Here is a 22,793-nt window from a genome sequence, read left to right on the forward strand (position 1 = left end):
CTTTCGGTAATTTGGTAACATTTCCGCCACTTTCTGCTTATACCGGGGGTCTAGTAGAGTGGCCACCCAGTATAGGTCGTTCTCCTACATCCTTTTTATACGAGGGTCCCTCAACAGACATGACAGCATTAAAGACCCCATTTGCACAAGGTTTGATGCCGAGCTACTCATTTGCCGTTCCTCCTCCTCACTGATATCATTGACGGTCTGTTCTTCCCCCCAGCCACGTACAACACCACGGGTCCTAGATAGGTGACAACAATGAGCACCCTGGGATGCCTGCTGTGGTTGGTCTTCGTCCTCCTCAATGCCACATTCCTCCACTGACTCCTCTTCCTCATACTCCTCTTGCAGCGTTGCCGCAGGTCCGGCAAGCGATGATGACAAGGCTGTTTCTGGTGGTGATGGTGACCACAACTCTTCCTCTTCCTCTTCACGCTCATCTACAGCCTGATCCAGCACTCTTCGCAGGGCACGCTCCAGAAAGAAAACAAATGGGATGAGGTCGCTGATGGTGCCTTCGGTGCGACTGACTAGGTTTGTCACCTCCTCAAAAGGACGCATGAGCCTACAGGCATTGCGCATGAGCGTCCAGTAACGTGGCTAAAAAATACCCAGCTCCGCAGAGGCTGTCCTAGCACCCCGGTCATACAAATACTCGTTGATGGCTTTTTCTTGTTGGAGCAGGCGGTCGAACATTAGGAGTGTTGAATTCCAACGTGTCGGGCTGTTGCAAATCAAGCGCCTCACTGGCATGTTATTTCGGCACTGAATGTCTGAAAAGTGCGCCATAGCTGTGTAGGAACACCTGAAATGGCCACAGACCTTCCTGGCCTGCTTGAGGACGTCCTGTAAGCCGGGGTACTTAGTCACAAAGCGTTGTACGATGAGATTCAACACATGCGCCATGCACGGCACATGTGACAACTTGCCCAAATTCTATGAATTTGCTTCAACAAATTGCAAATTCAACAAATTGCTTCCATTGTCACACACCACTTTGCCGATCTCCAGTTGGTGCGGGGTCAGCCACTGATCCACCTGTGCGTTCAGGGCGGACAGGAGTGCTGTTCCGGTGTGGCTCCCTGCTTTCAGGCAAGTCAACCCCAAGACAGCGTGACACTGTCGTATCCGGGATGTGGCACATGGCAGGGCACGGAAGGAAAGTAATGTCATACGGTTTTTAGAAGGCAGATTTTGCTGTACTGTTTTTTTTGACACCATGTCCCATTCGAAGCCCCCCTGATGCACCCCTAGAGTAGAAACTCCAAAAAAGTGGCCCCATTTTAGAAACGACGGGATAGGGTGGCAGTATTGTTGGTACTAGTTTAGGGTACATATGAATTTTGGTTGCTCTATATTACACTTTTTGTGAGGCAAGATAACAAGAAATAGCTGTTTTGGCTTATTTATTGTTATTTACAACATTCATCTGACAGGTTAGATCATGTGATATTTTTATAGACCAGGTTGTCACGGATGTGGTGATACCCAATATGTATACTTTTTTTTATTTATGCAAGTTTTACACAGTGATTTCGTTTTTGAAGCAAAAAAAATCATGTTTTAGTGTTTCCATAGTCTGAGAGCCATAATTTTTTTTTTAGTTTTTGGGCGATTACCTTAGGTAGGGTATGATTTTTGCGGGATGAGAAGACGGTTTTATTGGCACTATTTTGGGGTGCGTGTGACTTTTTCATTGCTTGCTATTACACTTTTTGTGATGTAAGGTGACAAAAAATTGTTTATTTAGCACAGTTTTTATTTTACATTTTTTACGGTGTTCATCTGAGGGGTTAGGTCATGTGATATTTTTATAGAGCCGGTCGATACGGTCGCGGCGATACCTAATATGTATCCTTTTTATTTATTTATGTAAGTTTTACACAATAACAGCTTTTTTCAAACAAAAAAAATGATGTTTTAGTGTCTCCATATTCTGAGCCATAGTTTTTTTATTTTTTGGGCGATTGTCACAGGTAGGATCTAATTTTTTGCGCGATGAGGTGACGGTTAAATTGGTTCTATTTTGTTGGGCAAATGCCTTTTTGATCGCTTGCTGTTGTACTTTTTGTGACGTAAGGTGACAAAAAAATAGTTTATTTAGCACAGTTTTTATTTTTTACGGTAATATGTATTTTTTCCCCCTATTTCTTACCAATTTTTTTTTACTTTATTTGGGGAAAATGACGTTTTTGTTTATTTTTACTTGAAACTTTAAATTTTTTTGGGGAAAAACTTTATTTTTTTAACTTTTTTTCACTTAATTTTTTGTCCCACTTTGGGACTTGAACTTTTTGGGGTATATTCCTTTACAATGCATTCCAATACTTCTGTATTGAAATGCATTGGCTGTATGAGTAATACTGTGTGTATTACTCATACAGCTTCCGGGGCGTGTGAGATCCAGGGGGCATTTAGCCGAGGTGCCTGCTCAATGATTTGAGCAGGCACCTTGTTCCGATCACCGCCCGCTGTCCTTAAGGACTCGAGAACCATGTCGTACCGGTACGTCATGTGTCCGTAAGGGGTAAAGGATAAGCCCCCCCCTTTATTTATAGAAAAGGTAGATCTTTAGCTAATCAATTAATCAAAGCAGATATAGCTCCAAAAATGAAAAAGAACCGACAAATGTTTCTGTCTGCTAGGAAGCGTGGGGCATTTCCATGTCTGGGGTGTCAGAATTGTAATGCCATTATCAAAGAGGATTATGTATTGCATCCACTTCAGGGTTTTAAAATTGAAATAAAGGGGTTTCATATTTGTGAAAGTAAGAATGTAATATTCATGTTGAAGTGTTCCTTCGTGAAAGTGTAGGTAGGACAAACTTCTAGACCAGTAAAGGGGAGACTAAAGGAACATTGGTCTGCTATAAGAACATACTCTTCTAAAGAACTGCAGCATATGGGTGGTAAACAAGAGAAGTCTCCTCCTAAGAAAAGGTTTGGAGAAACGACAGCAGCCAAACATTTTTTTGATGCTAGATTGGGGTCATTTATCAAACTGGTGTAAAGTAGAACTGGCTTAGTTGCCCATAGCATCCAATCAACTTCCTCCTTTCATTTTCCAAAGGAGCTGTCCAAAATGAAAGGTGGAATCTGACTAGTTGCTATAGGCAACTAAGCCAGTTCTACTTCACACCAGTTTGATAGATGACCCCCAATATCTGTGATTTAAGGTGGACAGTATTATAAGAGGTTAAGTTGCATAGACAGTACTCTTGTGGAGATGAGGCTACTACAGAGAAAAGTTTATTGGATAGTTAAACTTGATGCTTTAGGCTCTGGGCTAAATGAGAATTGTAGCCATAATGTGTTTCTATAGGACTATGTTGGAACCATGCTGTAATTAGAGCTGTTTAATCAACAGCTATGATAGAAGGCAGTGCCTATTTAATGGAGATCAGCAGACTAGCCCTCATGCTTGACAAAGGCGGTACACCCCCGAAGCGTAGCTACATTCTTGCTAGACACTACATGTGCTGAACCTCAAAAAGGACCCAAGCACAAAGGATATTATTAAGTATGGACTTTTATACTATTATTTGTGGGAGGAGCTAATCGAGGAACAGAGTAGGCATGCCTATGTACTGCCCTGAACCAACTGGCTGGAGTGTGCCCGGTGCCAGCGACGAGGTAAGGCCTAGATAAGTGGGCAAAGAGAACCGGCCTGGAGTAGGGTGCAATGTATTTATGGAGCATCATGGAACCCATAAGCCCAAGGAACAAAAGGCTCTGACAATCTCAACTCGCGGATTGTGAATGCACCCTGCGCAGCAGGACGACCGCCAACGACCACCCTCGGGCGGCGCGTGCCGGCACCTGATGATTGGATGCCGTGGAAGCGGCCCCACGCGAGAGGAGTGCCCGGATGCTGTGCTAGGGTTGGACCCCAACCCTGCCGTCAAAGTGCGGACATTGGAGACAACTGGGCCGAAGAAGGGGGGCCTATCGTTAATTGGGAGTAACGGGTCGTCTAACGCGGGAGACTGGAGTGAGGCCAGAAGCTCTTGGAGCGCCTTGGCGGGACACCAACAGTTGGCCGTAGGGAAGACCTCTACCTCGGTGGGAGGATCAGCCTGATCGGACTCGGTGGCTGGGGTGGACCGAATGCAGTGGACCGAGGGTCGCTCGGTTGACCGTGCTGCAGGTAGACTCCCCGGGTCTTAGAGCCCATAGAACCCTAGGTACATGGCTGCTTGGTGAGGATGCTTGCTGGTTTCCCAAGGGGAGACCGTCTGGGGCTACCTGCCAACCTGCGGAAGCTCGCCTGGCACTGGTTGTCTACGCATCTGGACCGCCGCGCTAACCCAGAGGGTGGCTTGATGGCCTGATATGAAAATGGATTGGCAGAGGGGTCGCCGAGCATCCATTGGTGTTGAATGCCGGCCAATACAGCTTGATGGTGTTGAATGACAGGTGGCTGTGCGTGTGGCAACAGGCCATGAAAGCCACTGGATACTGCTGGAAATCCTGAGTGTTCCAGGCAAATACCTCGGATCCTGAGCGATTCAGGCAACTGCGTATAACCTGTGGGAGAAAAGACCTGAGCGATTCAGACAAACGCGAACCACCTGTGGGGAAAACCTGAGCGATTCAGGGAATATGTAACCTGAGTGAATCAAAGAAAACACCACCTGGAAATACCGCCAACCTGAAGACCGGAAACAAACCTGAGTGATCCCGGAAAATACGTAACCTGGGTGAATCAGGAAAACATACCACCTGGAGATACCGGCAACCTGAAAGACAGGAACATACAAAACCTGAGCGATTCAGGGAAATACCTAAACCTGATTGATTCAGGAAATACCTGACCTGAGCAATTCAGGGAATTGTGGAACCTGAGCGACCTGGGCACCCACATGACCCGAATGACCCAGGAACATAAACCCGGGCGATTCTGGAAACATAACCCAAGGAACTCAGGTAAAAACATGAACCCGAGCGATCCAGGGGAATGCATGGTCCCGAGCGATCCAGGAAACACGTAAACCCGCGCGACTCCGGGAATTAGACCTGGGAAAATGGGCAAAAATGGGCATTATGAGCTAAACCGGGAAATACACGGAACCTGAGAATCCGAAGGAACAGAAATGAACATGGTATAGAAAGGATCGCAACCTAACTGAATCAACGGACATCGCTGCCAACTCTCCGGCGATACTGAAGACCTAGGAATGGTGGCTCGTGATAAATGAAGGAAGGCTCCGAGCTGCGGAAAAACGTTATGCCGCCACTCGGCTGGAACCTACCTGAAACCCGGCCCCGTGGAGCGACCGGGCATGGAGGAGCCCTACGATATAACTGAGGATGGATCGACATTCCGGTGGCCTGAGGCCCTGCTTACAAGGAAGAAGCTTGCGTCGGTACGAGACCCGGAGAGAGGTGTGATCTGGTGGCACTGGGAAGGGGCGATGGAGAACCGGGATGCAGCCTGGGCGTCATGGCCAACTGCTGGGTGATCCTGGACAGCCAGCATCAGAGCCCGAAATCGCGCCGCACGCAACAACCTGTGGAGACAAAAATCCAGACACAGGACACGAATCGGGTAACCAGGAATCAGCCGGACGTTGCTGAACAAATCCCTGAGCGTTACAGGCTGATTCATGGAACCCGCGTAAATCGGGCGATGCCCTGACTCCTGAGTGGTTCAGGCGACATGGAATTCTAAGCCACGCAGGCAATTATATGCACCTTCATGAAGATGACAGACATCTAGGAGGGTCGAGCAGTACCTTGAATCTGGTTGGACCTGGCCACTGCCTACTCCCTGGGAGGGCCAGGAAAACAGAAGCCTGAGCGAATCAGGCCAACCTGACCTGCGTGAATCAGGGGAATACATAACCAGACAGTTCAGGAAAATATGCACCCTGGGAACAACCGACCTGAGCGATTCAGGGAACACACCACACCTGAGCGATTCAGGGGACCTTACCCCTAAGTGACTAAGGGAGGCATAACACCCGAGCGAATCAGGGACCCGACCCCTGAGTCAGTCAGGGAAGAACGACACATGCGATTTTGGGAATACGGCACCTGAATTTGAGAAAACATAACCCTGAGAGCTTCAGGGAAGACATGACACATGCAGTTCTTGGGAAAAATGACACCTGCAATCTGGAGAAAACTTGACGCCTGAGCGAAACAGGGAAGACAAACCTGAATGATTCAGGGAAGACATGACACCTGTGATTCCGGAAACATGACCCCTGCGACCTGATGAAAACATGACCACTGAGTGATTCAGGGATCCGGGAAGACATACTACCTGAGCGATTCAGGGAAACCTGACACTTGGGCGATTCAGGGAAGACATTACACCTGAGCGATGCAGGGAAGACATTACACCTGAGCGATGCAGGGAAGACATTACACCTGAGCGATTCAGGGAAGACATTACACCTGAGCGATTCAGGGAAGACATTACACCTGAGCGATTCAGGGAAGACATTACACCTGAGCGATTCAGGGAAGACATTACACCTGAGCGATTCAGGGAAGACATTACACCTGAGCGATGCAGGGAAGATATTACACCTGAGCGATGCAGGGAAGACATTACACTAGAGCGATGCAGGGAAGACATTACACCTGAGCGATTCAGGGAAGACATTACACCTGAGCGATTCAGGGAAGACATTACACCTGAGCGATTCAGGGAAGACATTACACCTGAGCGATTCAGGGAAGACATTACACCTGAGCGATTCAGGGAAGACATTACACCTGAGCGATGCAGGGAAGATATTACACCTGAGCGATGCAGGGAAGACATTACACCTGAGCGATTCAGGGAAGACATTACACCTGAGCGATTCAGGGAAGACATTACACCTGAGCGATTCAGGGAAGACATTACACCTGAGCGATGCAGGGAAGATATTACACCTGAGCGATGCAGGGAAGACATTACACTAGAGCGATGCAGGGAAGACATTACACCTGAGCGATTCAGGGAAGACATTACACCTGAGCGATTCAGGGAAGACATTACACCTGGGCGATGCAGAGAAGACATTACACTAGAGCGATGCAGGGAAGACATTACACCTGAGCGATTCAGGGAAGACATTACACTAGAGTGATTCAGGGAAGACATTACACCTGAGCGATTCAGGGAAGACATTATACCTGAGCGATTCAGGGAAGATATTGCACTAAAGTGATTCCGGGAAGACATTACCCTAGAGCAATTCAGGAAAGGCATTACACTAGAGTGATTCAGGGAAGACGTTACACCTGAGCGATTGAGGGAAGACATTACACTACAGTGATTCAGGGAAGACATTACACTAGAGTGATTAAGGGAAGACATTACACCTGAGCGATTCAGGGAAGACATTACACCTGAGCGATTCAGGGAAGACATTACACCAGAGCGATTCAGGGAAGACATTACATCTGAGCGATTCAGGGAAGACATTACACCTGAGCGATTCAGGGAAGACATTACACCTGAGCGATTCAGGGAAGACATGGCACCTGAGCGATTCAGGGAAGACATTACACCTGAGCGCTCCAGGGAACATATGACGCCAGGAGGTTACAGAGACGACCTAACATCTGAGCGGATCGGGGAACAACTGACACCTGGGCGGTATCAGGAATGACTTAACCTGAGCAATTCAGTGAAGATGGGACCCTGGGCGATTTGAAGGCAGCCGTGACGCCTGAGAGGTTCAGGAACCTGACCCCTGACCTCACGGAATACCACAGACCCCCAGGGGATGAGTATGACACGTGACCGCGTGATTTGGCCTAGGAGCCCGGGCTGACCGGGGCCTGCAACTGGTATTAACGCACAACATTCATTGTATTATTTTTTAATTTTTTTCACAGCAGTGCGGGGGTTAAACGAGGCAGCAGGCCAACAGCCAGGCAGCCAGCCGGTGACTTGCCCGCACAGAGAAGCGGAGCCCCCCGCAAACAGGGCGGCTGTGCTGCTGGTCCTGCCGCTCGGACCCCCTCACTGAGCAACACAGGCAGGAAGATGGACTGACACCGAGACCTTCCCTTGCAGCCACCACCCAGAACTGACCAACCAATGCCTCTGAATTGTGGTGCACTCGAGGCACTTAGTTTGCTTGCCGGCGTCTGCAAGGTGCCGCCGGATAGCGCCTCGGACCACAGCCCCGTCAGTCATACCTGCGGCACCGTCCCCGCCTGCCCCCCCTCTCTCCCGAGCTGTGCCGCACCAACTTGCGGCTCGTGCGCCGGAGGGACCGGAAGCTGGAGGGGGGAGGCGTCTGGGTGGCGCATGCTCCGGTAGCAGTCGTGAGGCCGGGAGCCAGCGTGGAGCTTCCGGCCGGGCTGTGAACCGGGGGAACACGAGGTGCCCATGGCAGGCGCGTCTGCCCGGCCGCAGAGCGGTGAAACTCGTGGGAGGCGATGCTGCGGGAGGCGAACCGGCGGGAGGCGATGCAGCGGGAGGCGAACCGGCGGGAGGCGATGAGGACTGAGGACACGTCTGAAGATGCGACCGGAAGTGACGTCAGGCGCAGGTGATGCTAGGCAAAGAAAACGGGCGCCCTCCTGCTTGGACCAGGGGGTTTAAGTAGGGGAGGTCGCTCCACCCACAATTCCAGGCTGCACGCAGCCTTAATTATATGTGCTTTTGCTATAAAGAGAAAACTTGGTTCCTTGGTTGAACTTGATTAACTTTTGTCTTTTTTCAACCGTATTAACTATGTATTAATTTATGTAACTAATTGTGTTTTGGTGCAGTTTTTTATTTGAAGTCTGAATTAGTGCCGAGTTGGGATATCAACGTTCATGCACTTTGGTGGTCCTGTTGAGCTATAAAAGATTGCTTGTGCCCCCAACTATTGTATGAAGGGCTGTATTACACCAACCAATTTCTGGCCAATGAGAACAATAGTTGGTATTGTATAACAAAAGATCTGTGTGTGTAAACGGCCATCTGACCAATGATTGGTAAGAAAATCTGTCAGATAATCTGTTGGTGCAGTACAACCCTAAGGCCGAATGCACACGGCCGTGGAACACGGACCTGGGCGGTCCGTAGTATCCCGACCTGGCATCCTGCTGACAGCAGGAGCGCACAGCGTCATTGGTTGCTATGACGCCGTGCGCTTCATGTCGCCGCTGCACTACAGTAATACACTGGTATGATCTATACGAGTGTATTACTGTAGTGCAGCAGCGCCATGAAGCGCACGGCGTCATAGCAACCAATGATGCTGTGCGCTCCTGCTGTCAGCAGGATGCCAGGCCGGGATACCACGGACCGCCCAGGTCCGTGTTCCACGGCCGTGTGCATTCGGCCTAAGGGTGAAAATTATCCCATCTCAATAAACTGTTGCTTGCCCTTTCCTTACGGTATAAAGTTGTCTGAAGACTACTTGTCATCACCTTTATAAATATATAAACTCAGGATAGGTCATCAATATCAGATGGCCGGGTGTCCCGCACTTGGCACCCACGCCAATCACGTGTATGAGGAGACGGAGGACGCAGTGTGCATGTGCTGTCTCCTTTCTTTCTTCTCTCTTCCTGCTCTGCTGCTGCTTTGCCATAGACTATGGCAAAGCAGCAGCACAGCAGGAAGAGAGACGGGAGACAGTCTCCTCATGCAGCTCATCGGCAGGGGTGTCGGTTGTCGAACCCCTGGCGATCTGATATTGATGACCTTTCCTGAGGATAGGTCATCAATAGCAAAAGCCCGGAGAACCCCTTTGACAACATACAGATCATTATTAAAAGTCTCTCTGTAATATAGTATACAGTATGTTCCGCATCTAGATATGCTTCCACAATACTGCACGACCACTGAGGACATTGTTCCCTCTTGCCTCTAATCTTTATGGGCCATTATGAACATACTTAACGGCATAATACATGACTGCATTTTAAATCTGTAATAATACAGTAATTTAGCACCTAGTGCTTTTCGTAGTCTGTTATTCCTGACTATTTGTTGAGCGAACATGCAGACGATTGTCGGGAGGGAAGCGTTCTTTCCCAGCAATCGCCTGCTCGTCAGCTGAGGAGACTGCTGCTATTACATACAGAAATCTCCTCCACAGTATGGGGAGCAGTGATTATTAATGCCATCACTTTGACTAGGTGTTTGTCGCCAGCCGATCGTGATTAGACAGCACGATCTGCCAGCAGCAAATGATTTTTAAACAAGTTTAAAAATCTGGATTGCTCTTCATCTGGTAATGAGTGGCAGTATTACACTGCCAGATCATCGCTAACGAATCCTACGAATGCTTGTTAGCGATGATCTGGCAGTGTAATAAAGCCTTTACCTTGTTTTATGAGCTAAGGTGAAATCTTTAGAGTTGTGCTTATGTTACATCTGTAGGTTATTCATTGAAATAGTGTGTGCCACTTTAGCCCCTGATGAACCCCCACAACTTAGATTGGGGGAAACTAGCTGGACTTTGTATATATTTTTTATCTATAAGCTTTTTGTAATTTTTGTACTTATCAAGCTACTAATTGGTGACAGATATGATTATTGTTTTGAAACCGACTGTGGGGGTCACAGTATGAGGGGCTGCTTCATTGAGGGGATGCTGAATGCCCTTTAAAAGTATAGCAAAAGGAAACTATCATCAGCTTTTGTTCATAAAAACTTGCCCAAAGGAGTTCCTCCTCTCATTTCCATATTCTGCTGCGTTGATATAAATTTTTTAATCAGGTTTCCAATTATTAATCGAACATGATACATTGTTATTCAGTATAAATGAGCTATTAAACATTGTGATAAAAAACATTATCATAAGGGATCAGATCTCTTAGGAGATCTGAAGAACTGAACTGTGTGAGTAATTGGAAATGCAATTGCTTTGTATTATAGTGGTTCGCAGATTCTCTGTGAAACTGTTAGCTGGGTGCATCTGATATCATTCGACATGGTAAGAAGGTGCTTACCTGTAAAGCCTGCATCCATTGGTAGAAATTCAAAGCGTATAGGATGACTGAGAAAATGATGATTACACTCACCGGTAATTGGATTTTCCAGACCCCACGACAGCACCACAGAGAGAGGGGATCTGCCCCAGGGATAGGAAACCTGCAGAATAAAAAGGTGGAGCCTCTCTGGTTTACAGAGAATGAGAGTGACTCCGACTTAGGTTAGTTCATCTAATTATGTATACATTATTTTTTTTTTTGCTAGACCCTGTGCAACTTAAACCGAGAACCATGAAACACCAGGGAGGGTATTAAGGAAGGGTGCTGTCGTGGGGTCTGGAAAATCCGATTACCGGTCAGTGTAATCATCATTTTTTCCCTTCCCCCACGACAGCACCACAGAGAGATATTACAGAGAAGAATACTCCTTCCTTACGGGGGGAGGGGGCACCACTTGCAGAACTTACTTAAGAACAGAAGTACAGAGGCAGCATTTAGTTGAACCCGATGGTGACAGAAAAAGGTATAAGGAGAAGACCACGTGGAAGCCCTACATATTTGCTCAATAGAAACATTAGCCCTTTCAGCCCAGAGGTAGAGACTGCGCGAGTAGAATGTGCTCTCAGGAGAACTTCCAGAAGAGGTGTAAGCCAGAGAAATAACTGTCCTAATCCATCTAGCTAGTGAACTCTTTGCCTTACCCTTAATTATGCCAGAAAGAGAACAAAAAGCGCAGAGGACTTCAATCTTTGATTAACCCTAGGTAACATATAAGGCATCTCCTAACATCCAGGCAGTGGAAAAACCTTTCTTTCTGATCACTGGGCTTATCAAAGGTGCTTGAAAGGTAATCTAAGCTAAGAATACCCAGATGGAACCATAGGGAACACTAAGGCTAACAAGAGGTCGAAACTAAAAACAAAAGTTGGATCAATAAACATCCCAAAAGTTAGGGAATTGTAATACTAGACACTATACTTTAAACCCAGCACAATCTTACAAGTCCTTCTAAAAAAATTAGCATATTGTGATAAAGTTCATTATTTTCTGTAATGTACTGATAAACATTAGACTTTCATATATTTTAGATTCATTACACACCAACTGAAGTAGTTCAAGCCTTTTATTGTTTTAATATTGATGATTTTGGCATACAGCTCATAAAAATCCTAAATTCCTATCTAAAAAAATTAGCATATCATGAAAAGGTTCTCTAAACGAGCTATTAACCTAATCATCTGAATCAACTAATTAACTCTAAACACCTGCAAAAGATTCCTGAGGCTTTTAAAAACTCCCAGCCTGGTTCATTACTCAAAACCGCACTCATGGGTAGGACTGCCGACCTGACTGCTATCCAGAAGGCCATCATTGACACCCTCAAGCAAGAGGGTAAGACACAGAAAGAAATTTCTGAACAAATAGGCTGTTCCCAGAGTGCTGTATCAAGGCACCTCAGTGGGAAGTCTGTGGGAAGGAAAAAGTGTGGCAGAAAACGCTGCACAACGAGAAGAGGTGACCGGACCCTGAGGAAGATTGTGGAGAAGGACCGATTCCAGACCTTGGGGGACCTGCGGAAGCAGTGGACTGAGTCTGGAGTAGAAACATACAGAGCCACTGTGTACAGGCATGTGCAGGAAATGGTCTACAGGTGCCGCATTCCCCAGGTCAAGCCACTTTTGAACCAGAAACAGCGGCAGAAGCGCTTGACCTGGGCTACAGAGAAGCAGCACTGGACTGTTGCTCAGTGGTCCAAAGTACTTTTTTCGGATGAAAGCAAATTTTGCATGTCATTCGGAAATCAACGTGCCAGAGTCTGGAGGAAGACTGGGGAGAGGGAAATACCAAAATGCCTGAAGTCCAGTGTCAAGTACCCACAGTCAGTGATGGTCTGGGGTGCAATGTCAGCTGCTGGTGTTGGTCCACTGTGTTTTATCAAGGGCAGGGTCAATGCAGCTAGCTATCAGGAGATTTTGGAGCACTTCATGCTTCCATCTGCTGAAAAGCTTTATGGAGATGAAGATTTCATTTTTCAGCACGACCTGGCACCTGCTCACAGTGCCAAAACCACTGGTAAATGGTTTACTGACCATGGTATTACTGTGCTCAATTGGCCTGCCAACTCTCCTGACCTGAACCCCATAGAGAATCTGTGGGCTATTGGGAAGATAAAGTTGAGAGACGCAAGACCCAACACTCTGGATGAGCTTAAGGCCGCTATCGAAGCATCCTGGGCCTCCATAACACCTCAGCAGTGCCACAGGCTGATTGCCTCCATGCCACGCCGCATTGAAGCAGTCATTTCTGCAAAAGGATTCCTGACCAAGTATTGAGTGCATAACTGAACATAATTATTTGAAGGTTGACTTTTTTTGTATTAAAAACACTTTTCTTTTATTGGTCGGATGAAATATGCTAATTTTTTTAGATAGGAAATTTGGGTTTTCATGAGCTGTATGCCAAAATCATCAATATTAAAACAATAAAAGGCTTGAACTACTTCAGTTGGTGTGTAATGAATCTAAAATATATGAAAGTCTAATGTGTATCAGTACATTACAGAAAATAATGAACTTTATCACAATATGCAAATTTTTTTAGAAGGACCTGTATAAAATAAATCTCATATGGGTTTCTCATCAAGCGTTTATCAAAATAATCATAACAGATTTAAGAAAACATCTTAGAAAAGTACTTATCTTGACAAAGAATGATCAAAACTGAAGATGATTGCTGAATTCCTTTGGTACAGAATATATTGCCAGACAGATGCTTTGATCCAAGATCCACTGGAGGCACCTTGTTACATTACCAGTAGAACTATAGACGTCAAAATCTCCAAATTTCCTCACAATCTGGCATCCATGATGGAACTCTAACATGGCATCCATCCCCTGGAGGAGCTCACGGATCTGCCGCAAGAGGTCCAAAGAGCCCCGTGGATCCTTCACACCCCCTAGGGTTCCCACTGCACGAACGACCCCACAGATAACCGACAACCCTCCAGGGCCTCCCTGGGAAGTTCTAGATCGGCGGCAAGTATTTATAGGGTTTTGCTGGTGCGCCATACCTCGTGTATGCCATCCAGACTAAATGTTCCAGCCTGTCTTCTTACTCCCAGCCAGGAGCCATATAGGGCTTTTTTTTGGTACACCATACTGTATGTCCTGTAGGCCATCGAAATAATATGGTCCAGCCCATATCCTCATTTTAAATGTCTTTGCTAGTACGCCATACATCCTGTAGGCCATCCAAGCAATGTGGTCCAGCCCATCTTCTCACTCCGCACCAAAAGCATTATAGGGCTTTGTTGGAGTGCTATGCTTATTGTAGACCATTAAACTACAAATTGACAACCAGAGATAGAATCAGGGACAGGAAACCACTGAGGTGGTTTCACCTTTTTATTCTGCAGGTTTCCTGTCCATGGGGGCGGATCCTCTCTCTCTCTGTGGTGCTGTCATCGGGCAAGGGAAAAATGACATCTGTTATTCACAGACCAGTGTGGGTGTAAAGTACAGGAATCATTTAACAATACATTTTAATATAGGGTCTTTACTCCACCTGACAAGTAACCTTTTTTGTGTTTCCATCTTAAATAGCGTGGGACAAATGGCAAGCATTCTCCTCCATATAAATCCTAGTGAAGTTGCAAGTCTGAACGATGGAATCAACTTCTTCAGGAATAAGGAAACAGGAAAGAACTTTATTGTATTTAAAGATGGTGAAGTATTGAGAGCGTGTAAAAATTTATGTAAACATCAAGGTGGAACCTTCATTAGAGACATTGAAGACCTGGATAGCAGGTAACATTGGTTATTTTCTAAATATACTTGATCACATTGTTATATCTTTGTGTAAATATCAGACTGTCCAGGAAAAGCTTACTATATTTCACAACACTATCATGATGGTATTTTCACCAGTGACTTCTATTTCAGAAATAGTTTCTGTAAGTATTGCATTGTTTTTGTTGAAACAATGAAAACGTTTAGTTTTGGGTGGAATTTGAGATCTTATTTTGAGAGATCTGTAGATTGGAGCAGCAGCCCCACACACACACCAGAAGAAGGAATTTGTATTATCTCAGAGTTATGCCTGACCATTGCACATTATTTTATACAGTTATTTTGTTGCTTTTGAGGATTCTACACTGTGGAGCACCTTCTGTGTTCTTGTTTGCTACAGGAGGTTAACAGATGATCGGGTGTCCATCTGTCAGCCCATCGAGCATGGCACGTTCAAACAGTTGATTTGCGGGGTACAAAGAGTCAGATCCTCATCCATCTGAAAATTATGAGCTACCCTGTGAACCCAGAAAACCCTAAAAGAGGATAAGATTACCATAAACATCAGGTGTCAGTTGTCCACACCCACCAATTTTGGTAGGACTAGATGTTCTGATTTGTAAGATTACATTTTATAATATTTTATTTTTATTATCAAATGGAAGGCTAACATGTGCACATTCACTGATCATTTTTGTAGTATACTTTCATTACTGAAATCATAAAATTCTTTTTTTGCCTTAGCAATGCTCTCTGTTTTCTGTTTACTTAACTGTGGAGACACTAACTGCTGCTGCTCTCACTGCCTCTCTCCACTTATATACAGTGGATATAAAAAGTCTACACACCCCTGTTAAAAGGTTAGGTTTCTGTGCTGTAAAAAAAAATAGACAAAGATAAATCATTTCAGAACTTTTTCCATCTTTAATGTGACCTATAAACTGTACAACTCAATTGAAAAACAAATCTTTTAGGTAGAGGGAAGAAAAAATATAAAAATAAAAAATAAAATAATATGTTTTTTAAGTGTGCACACCCTTAAACTAATACTTTGTTGAAGCACCTTTTTATTACAGCACTCAGTCTTTTTTGGGTAGGAGTCTATAAGCATGGCACATTTTTACTTGGCAAGAGTTGCCCACTCTCCTTTGCAAAAACACTCCAAATCTGTCAGATTGCGAGGGCATCTCCTGTGCACAGCCCTCTTCAGATCACCCCAGATTCAGGTCTGGGATCTGGCTGGGCCATTCCAAAACTAAAATTTTCTTCTGGTGAAGCCATTCCTTTGTTGATTTGGATGTATGCTTTGGGTCGTTGTCATGCTGAAAGATGAAGTTCCTCTTCATGTTCAGCTTTCTGGCAGAAGCCTGAAGGTTCTGTGCCAATATTGACTGGTATTTGGAACTGTTTATAATTCCCTCTAGTTTAACTAAGACCCCAGTTCCAGCTGAAGAAAAACAGCCCCAAAGCATACTTCACTATGGGTATGGTGTTCTTTTGGTGATGTGCAGTGTTGTTTTTGCGCCAAACATATCTTTTGGAATTATTGCTACAAAGTTCAACCTTGGTTTCATCAGACCATAACACCTTTTCCCACATGCTTTTGGGAAACTTCAGATGTGTTTTTGCAAAATGTAACCTGGCCTGGATGTTTTTCTTCGTAAGAAAAGGCTTTGGTCTTGCCACTCAACCCCATAGCCCAGACAAATGAAGAATACGGGAGATTGTTGTCACCTGTACCACACAGCCAGTACTAACCAGATATTTCTACAGCTCCTTTAATGTTGCTGTAGGCCTCTTGGTAGCCTCCCAGACCAGTTTTCTTCTCGTCTTTTCATCAATTTTGGAGGGACAACCAGTTCTTGGTAATATCACTGTTGCGCCATGTTTTCTCCACTTGATGATGACTGTCCTAACTGTGTTCCATGGTATATCTAATGCCTTGGAAATTCTTTTGTACCCTTCTCCTGACTGATACCTTTTAACAATGAGATTCCTCTGATGTGACTAAGAAAATTTCAGGAAAGACCAACTAGAGCAGCTAAACTTTATTTGGGGTTAATCAGAGGCCCTTTAAATGATGGCAGGTGTATGTTGACTTCTATTTAAAACGATTTTGAATGTGATTGCTTAATTCTGAACACAGCTACATCCCCAGTTATATTTTTTGTTTTGTTTTTTTCCCTCCACCTAAAAGATTTCAGTTTGTTTTTTCAATTGAGTGGTACAGTTTATAGTTCACATTAAAGGTGGAAAAAGCTCTGAAATGATTTATCTTTGTCTCATTTTTTTACAGCACAGAAACAGGACATTTAACAGGGGTGTGTAGACTTTTTATATCCACTGTATATATAAATAGTGATGAATAGCGTTGATCGAGCACCAAAGTGCCTGGGTAGCTACAGTATGTGTAGTAGAACCTGAGCATTAAACCAGGCACCCCCTGCTATGAAGAGGGAAGGGTGTCTGGTTCACAGGAAAAGGTCAGAAATTGATGGAAACACATAAAAAACCCACAAAAAAAAACTCTCTGTCTAAACCAGACAGCATTCTGCATTTGGGGCTCTAAACCTCTACTGTTACCATGTCCCAGGTTATGTTCACTGTATAACTTGATTGTGGCTATACCTAAGTATGCCATAATGTCTATACTTACCTCGGCCTTACTTTGAACTCGTGGTTTTCTATTTTCCAAATACTCTATATGGTATACCCTCGTTTTATGTATGGTCAGTATACTTTGTTTCTTGCATCAAGCTTACCTTTGTTTTTTGCAAGAATCATCAACTTAGACTCCCTATTTGACAGTCTAGTTTATTTATTTTAGTATATTTCTGTACCATACATTATCTATACAGAGATTTCAATATAGCTATATGTCTGGCATTGTTATATCATACTGCGGGGCATATAGTGGATACGGTTACTCAGTGAGGTTTTGCCCCTCGCTTTTCTTTGTATATTTTTCCAGCTTGCCTTTTTCTTCTTCTAATCAGGTCCCTAAATATTGGGACATCGACACAATTCTAAAATGTTTGTCTCTATATACCACCACAATGGATTTGAATAAGATGTGCTTTAACTGCAGATTGTCAGCTTTAATTTGAGGGTATTTACATCCAAATCGGGTGAACGGTGTAGGAATTACAACAGTTTTCATATGTGCCTCCCACTTGTTAAGGGACCAAAAGTAATTGGACAGAATAATAATCATAAATCAAACTTTCACTTTTTAATACTTGGTTGCAAATCCTTTGCAGTCAATTACAGCCAGAAGTCTAGAACGCATAGACATCACCAGACGCTGGGTTTCATCCCTTGCGATGCTCTGCCAGGCCTCTACTGCAACTGTCTTCAGTTCTTGCTTGTTCTTGGGGCATTTTCCCTTCAGTTTTGTCTTCAGCAAGTGCTGTCCTCGCTCGGCTTGCCACCTTCCCAGGTTGGGTCATTGATTTCATCGTCCACCACCTCCTCTTCCACTTCCTCACTCTGACTCATATACCAAGGACGGATCTAAATTCCCCTCCAGCAGAGGGAAACGGAGAGGAAAAAGAGCGCATAATAGGGTAGTATGTTCAACCAGATAGTATTATCAAGTGAGGAATGTCCAAACTCACCTTATAGAGTTGTGCTCCAGCAGGCACAACTCTTTTGTAGACTTAATAGAAATAAGACCTTTATACCAGGACTGCAGCCGCAGATTGTGTAATCTCTTGGATAGGATATCCAATCCCCCAAAATAAATTCGTAGTAAAAGAAAGAGGTTCGGCGTCGACGCGAAATCACTAGTAGAGACAATCTTAATAGAGGGATTCTTCTTATTTAATAGAAACAACGCGTTTCGGGGATCAGGATCTCCCCTTCATCAGGTTTCACAATAATGAATTATTGCGAAACCTGATGAAGGGGAGATCCTGATCCCCGAAACGTGTTGTTTCTATTAACCACTTCAGCCCCGCTAGGTGAAACCCCCTTCATGACCAGAGCACTTTTTACACTTCGGCACTACACTCCTTTCACCGTTTATCGCTCGGTCATGCAACTTACCACCCAAATGAATTTTACCTCCTTTTCTTCTCACTAATGGAGCTTTCATTTGGTGGTATTTTATTGCTGCTGACATTTTTACTTTTTTTGTTATTAATCAAAATGTAACGATTTTTTTGCAAAAAAATGACATTTTTCACTTTCAGCTGTAAAATTTAGCAAAAAAAAAACGACATCCATATATAAATTTTTCACCAAATTTATTGTTCTACATGTCTTTGATTAAAAAAAAATGTTTGGGCAAAAAAAAAAATGGTTTGGGTAAAAGTTATAGCGTTTACAAACTATGGTACAAAAATGTGAATTTCCGCTTTTTGAAACAGCTCTGACTTTCTGAGCACCTGTCATGATTCCTGAGGTTCTACAATGCCCAAACAGTAGAAAACCCCCACAAATGACCCCATTTCGGAAAGTAGACACCCTAAGGTATTCGCTGATGGGCATAGTGAGTTCATAGAACTTTTTATTTTTTGTCACAAGTTAGCGGAAAATGATGATGATTTTTTATTTTTATTTTTTCCTTACAAAGTCTCATATTCCACTAACTTGCGACAAAAAATAAAAAATTCTAGGAACTCGCCATGCCCCTCACAGAATACCTTGGGGTGTCTTCTTTCCAAAATGGGGTCACTTGTGGGGTAGTTATACTGCCCTGGCAATTTAGGGGCCCAAATGTGTGAGAAGAACTTTGCAATCAAAATGTGTAAAAAATGACCGGTGAAATCCAAAAGGTGCACTTTGGAATATGTGCCCCTTTGCCCACCTTGGCAGCAAAAAAGTGTCACACATCTGGTATCTCTGTACTCAGGAGAAGTTGGGGAATGTGTTTTGGGGTGTCATTTTACATATACCCATGCTGGGTGAGAAAAATATCTTGGTCAAATGCCAACTTTGTATAAAAAAAATGGGAAAAGTTGTCTTTTGCCAAGATATTTCTCTCATACAGCATGGGTATATGTAAAATGACACCCCAAAACACATTCCCCAACTTCTCCTGAGTACGGCGATACCAGATGTGTCACACTTTTTTGCTGCCAAGGTGGGCAAAGGGGCACATATTCCAAAGTGCACCTTTCAGATTTTGCAGGCCATTTTTTACACATTTTGATTGCAAGGTACTTCTCACACATTTGGGCCCCTAAATTGCCAGGGCAGTATAACTACGCCACAAGTGACCCCATTTTGGAAAGAAGACACCCCAAGGTATTCCATGAGGGGCATGGCGAGTTCCTAGAATTTTTTATTTTTTGTCACAAGTTAGCGGAAAATGATGATTTTTTTTTTCTCTTTTTTCCTTACAAAGTCTCATATTCCACTAACTTGCGACAAAAAATAAAAAATTCTAGGAACTCGCCATGCCCCTCACGGAATACCTTGGGGTGTCTTCTTTCCAAAATGGGGTCACTTGTGGCGTAGTTATACTGCCCTGGCAATTTAGGGGCCCATATGTGTGAGAAGAACTTTGCAATCAAAATGTGTAAAAAATGACCGGTGAAATCCAAAAGGTGCACTTTGGAATATGTGCCCCTTTGCCCACCTTGGCATAAAAAAAGTGTCACACATCTGGTATCGCCGTACTCAGGAGAAGTTGGGGAATGTGTTTTGGGGTGTCATTTTACATATACCCATGCTGGGTGAGAGAAATATCTTGGTCAAATGCCAACTTTGTATAAAAAAAAAAATGGGAAAAGTTGTCTTTTGCCAAGATATTTCTCTCACCCAGCATGGGTATATGTAAAATGACACCCCAAAACACATTCCCCAACTTCTCCTGAGTACGGCGATACCAGATGTGTCACACTTTTTTACAGCCTAGATGCGCAAAGGTGCCCAAATTCCTTTTAGGAAGGCATTTTTAGACATTTGGATCCCAGACTTCTTCTCACACTTTAGGGCCCCTAAAAAGCCAGGGCAGTATAAATACCCCACATGTGACCCCACTTTGGAAAGAAGACACCCCAAGGTATCCAATGAGGGGCCTGGCAAGTTCATAGAAATTTTTTTTTTGTTTTTTTCTCACAAAGTCTCACTTTCCGCTAACTTAGGACAAAAATTTAAATCTTTCATGGACTCAATATGCCCCTCAGCAAATACCTTGGGGTGTCTTCTTTCCAAAATGGGGTCAGTTGTGGGGTGTTTGTACTGCCCTGGCGTTTGAGGGTCTCCGCAATCATTACATGTATGGCCAGCATTAGGAGTTTCTGCTATTCTCCTTATATTGAGCATACAGGTAATGAGATTTTTTTTTCCGTTCAGCCTCTGGGCTGAAAGAAAAAAATGAACGGCACAGATTTCTTCATTCGCATCGATCAATGTGGATGAAAAAATCTCTGCCAAAAAAAAAAAATGGAGGGGAAAGGCATCTGCCAGGACATAGGAGCTCCGCCCTACATCCATACCCACTTAGCTCGTATGCCCTGGCAAACCAGATTTCTCCATTCACATCAATCGATGTGGATGAATAAATCATTGCCGGGATTTTTTTTTTTTATATATATATATATATATATATATATATATACAAAGTGTTTGCCAAAGCATAGGAACGCCGCCTCCTCCTCAGCTCGTATGCCTCGGCAAACGTATCTGTTACTGCAGAGGAGAAAATCCCGTCTTGCAGCGCCGCATACACCGACTTGCGTGTAATCTGACAGCAGCGCAATGCTTCTGTCAGAATGCACATCGGTGCTGCAGCTGGTCGATCGGTTGGTCCACCTGGAAGGTAAAAAGACAAAAAAAAAAAAAAAGAAAAAACCAGGCCGCAACGCAATCATTTTATTAACTTTGCAACAGAACATGTAACTTTAACTTTTTAACTGAACATTAACCTTTTTGCTTACTGGTGTTTTTTTTTGTTTTTTTTTGTTTTTTTTACCTTTATAGAACAAACCTCTCCTTCCCCATGGGTCAATGTGCAAAGCGCAAATCGCCCAAAGATGTGGCGAAGTGCGTTATGCACTTTGTCCCATGTGAAAGGAGACGTTTGCAGTAGCAGTGAGTGAATGGGCCCTAATAGCCCTGTGTGCCTATCCTGGTGAGATGATCCCTATGCTAATAGTGTACCTGTGAGTGGTACTTCCGGAAACACTCTCCAAAGCATAGGGCAGGGTGGTCAGGACAGTCAGGACAGAAATAGCGGGTGTCACGCCTTATTCCACTCCTGCTACAGACACAACATCTTTTTCGGGGTGACGGTTGGGTTGAGGTACCAGGAACGACATTGGGGAAATGTCGCTCGTGTAGACGGCTAACTACACTGGTGGATGGGGCCACAGAACCTCCTGGATACAGGAGGTTCTCGATGATCTCTTCCTGAAATTTGAGGAAGGATCCAGTTCTCCCAGCCTTACTGTAGAGAACAAAACTATTGTACAGAGCCAATTGAATTAAATATACAGACACCTTCTTATACCAGCGTCTGGTTCTGCGGGAAACTAAATACGGAGACAACATCTGGTCATTGAAGTCCACCCCTCCCATGTGGAGGTTATAGTCGTGGACTGAGAGGGGCTTTTCAATGACACGGGTTGCTCGCTCAATTTGTATTGTCGTGTCTGCGTGAATGGAGGAGAGCATGTAAACGTCACGCTTGTCTCTCCATTTCACCGCGAGCAGTTCTTCGTTACACAGTGTGGCCCTCTGCCCCCTTGCAAGACGGGTGGTAACGAGCCGTTGGGGGAAGCCCGCGCGACTAGTTCGCGCTGTACCACAGGCGCCAATCCGTTCTAGAAACAAATGCCTAAAGAGGGCCACACTTGTGTAAAAATTGTCCACATAAAGATGGTACCCCTTGCCGAATAAGGGTGACACCAAGTCCCAAACTGTCTTCCCACTGCTCCCCAGGTAGTCAGGGCAACTGACCGGCTCCAGGGTCTGATCTTTTCCCTCATAGATCCGAAATTTGTGGGTATAGCCTGTGGCCCTTTCACAGAGCTTATACAATTTGACCCCATACCGGGCGCGCTTGCTTGGGATGTATTGTTTGAAGCCAAGGCGCCCGGTAAAATGTATAAGGGACTCGTCTACGCAGATGTTTTGCTCTGGGGTATAAATATCTGCAAATTTCTGGTTG

At 44.6% G+C, this 22,793-nt stretch overlaps 1 protein-coding gene across 5 annotated transcripts in view; it reads left to right on the plus strand.

Annotated features, from left to right (window-relative positions):
• LOC122938794 (cytidine monophosphate-N-acetylneuraminic acid hydroxylase-like) overlaps nt 1-22,793 on the plus strand; it is a 342,933-nt gene that overhangs the window by 65,289 nt on the left and 254,851 nt on the right. For all 5 annotated transcript variants that reach the window (XM_044294574.1, XM_044294572.1, XM_044294576.1 and 2 more), the window contains one exon: nt 14,489-14,692. In XM_044294574.1, coding sequence (XP_044150509.1) covers nt 14,499-14,692 — 194 coding nt within the window. In that variant the 5' untranslated portion in view covers nt 14,489-14,498. The remainder of the gene's footprint in view (nt 1-14,488; nt 14,693-22,793) is intronic.

This window comes from Bufo gargarizans, chromosome 5, assembly GCF_014858855.1.
Source record: "Bufo gargarizans isolate SCDJY-AF-19 chromosome 5, ASM1485885v1, whole genome shotgun sequence".
NCBI lineage: Eukaryota > Metazoa > Chordata > Amphibia > Anura > Bufonidae > Bufo > Bufo gargarizans.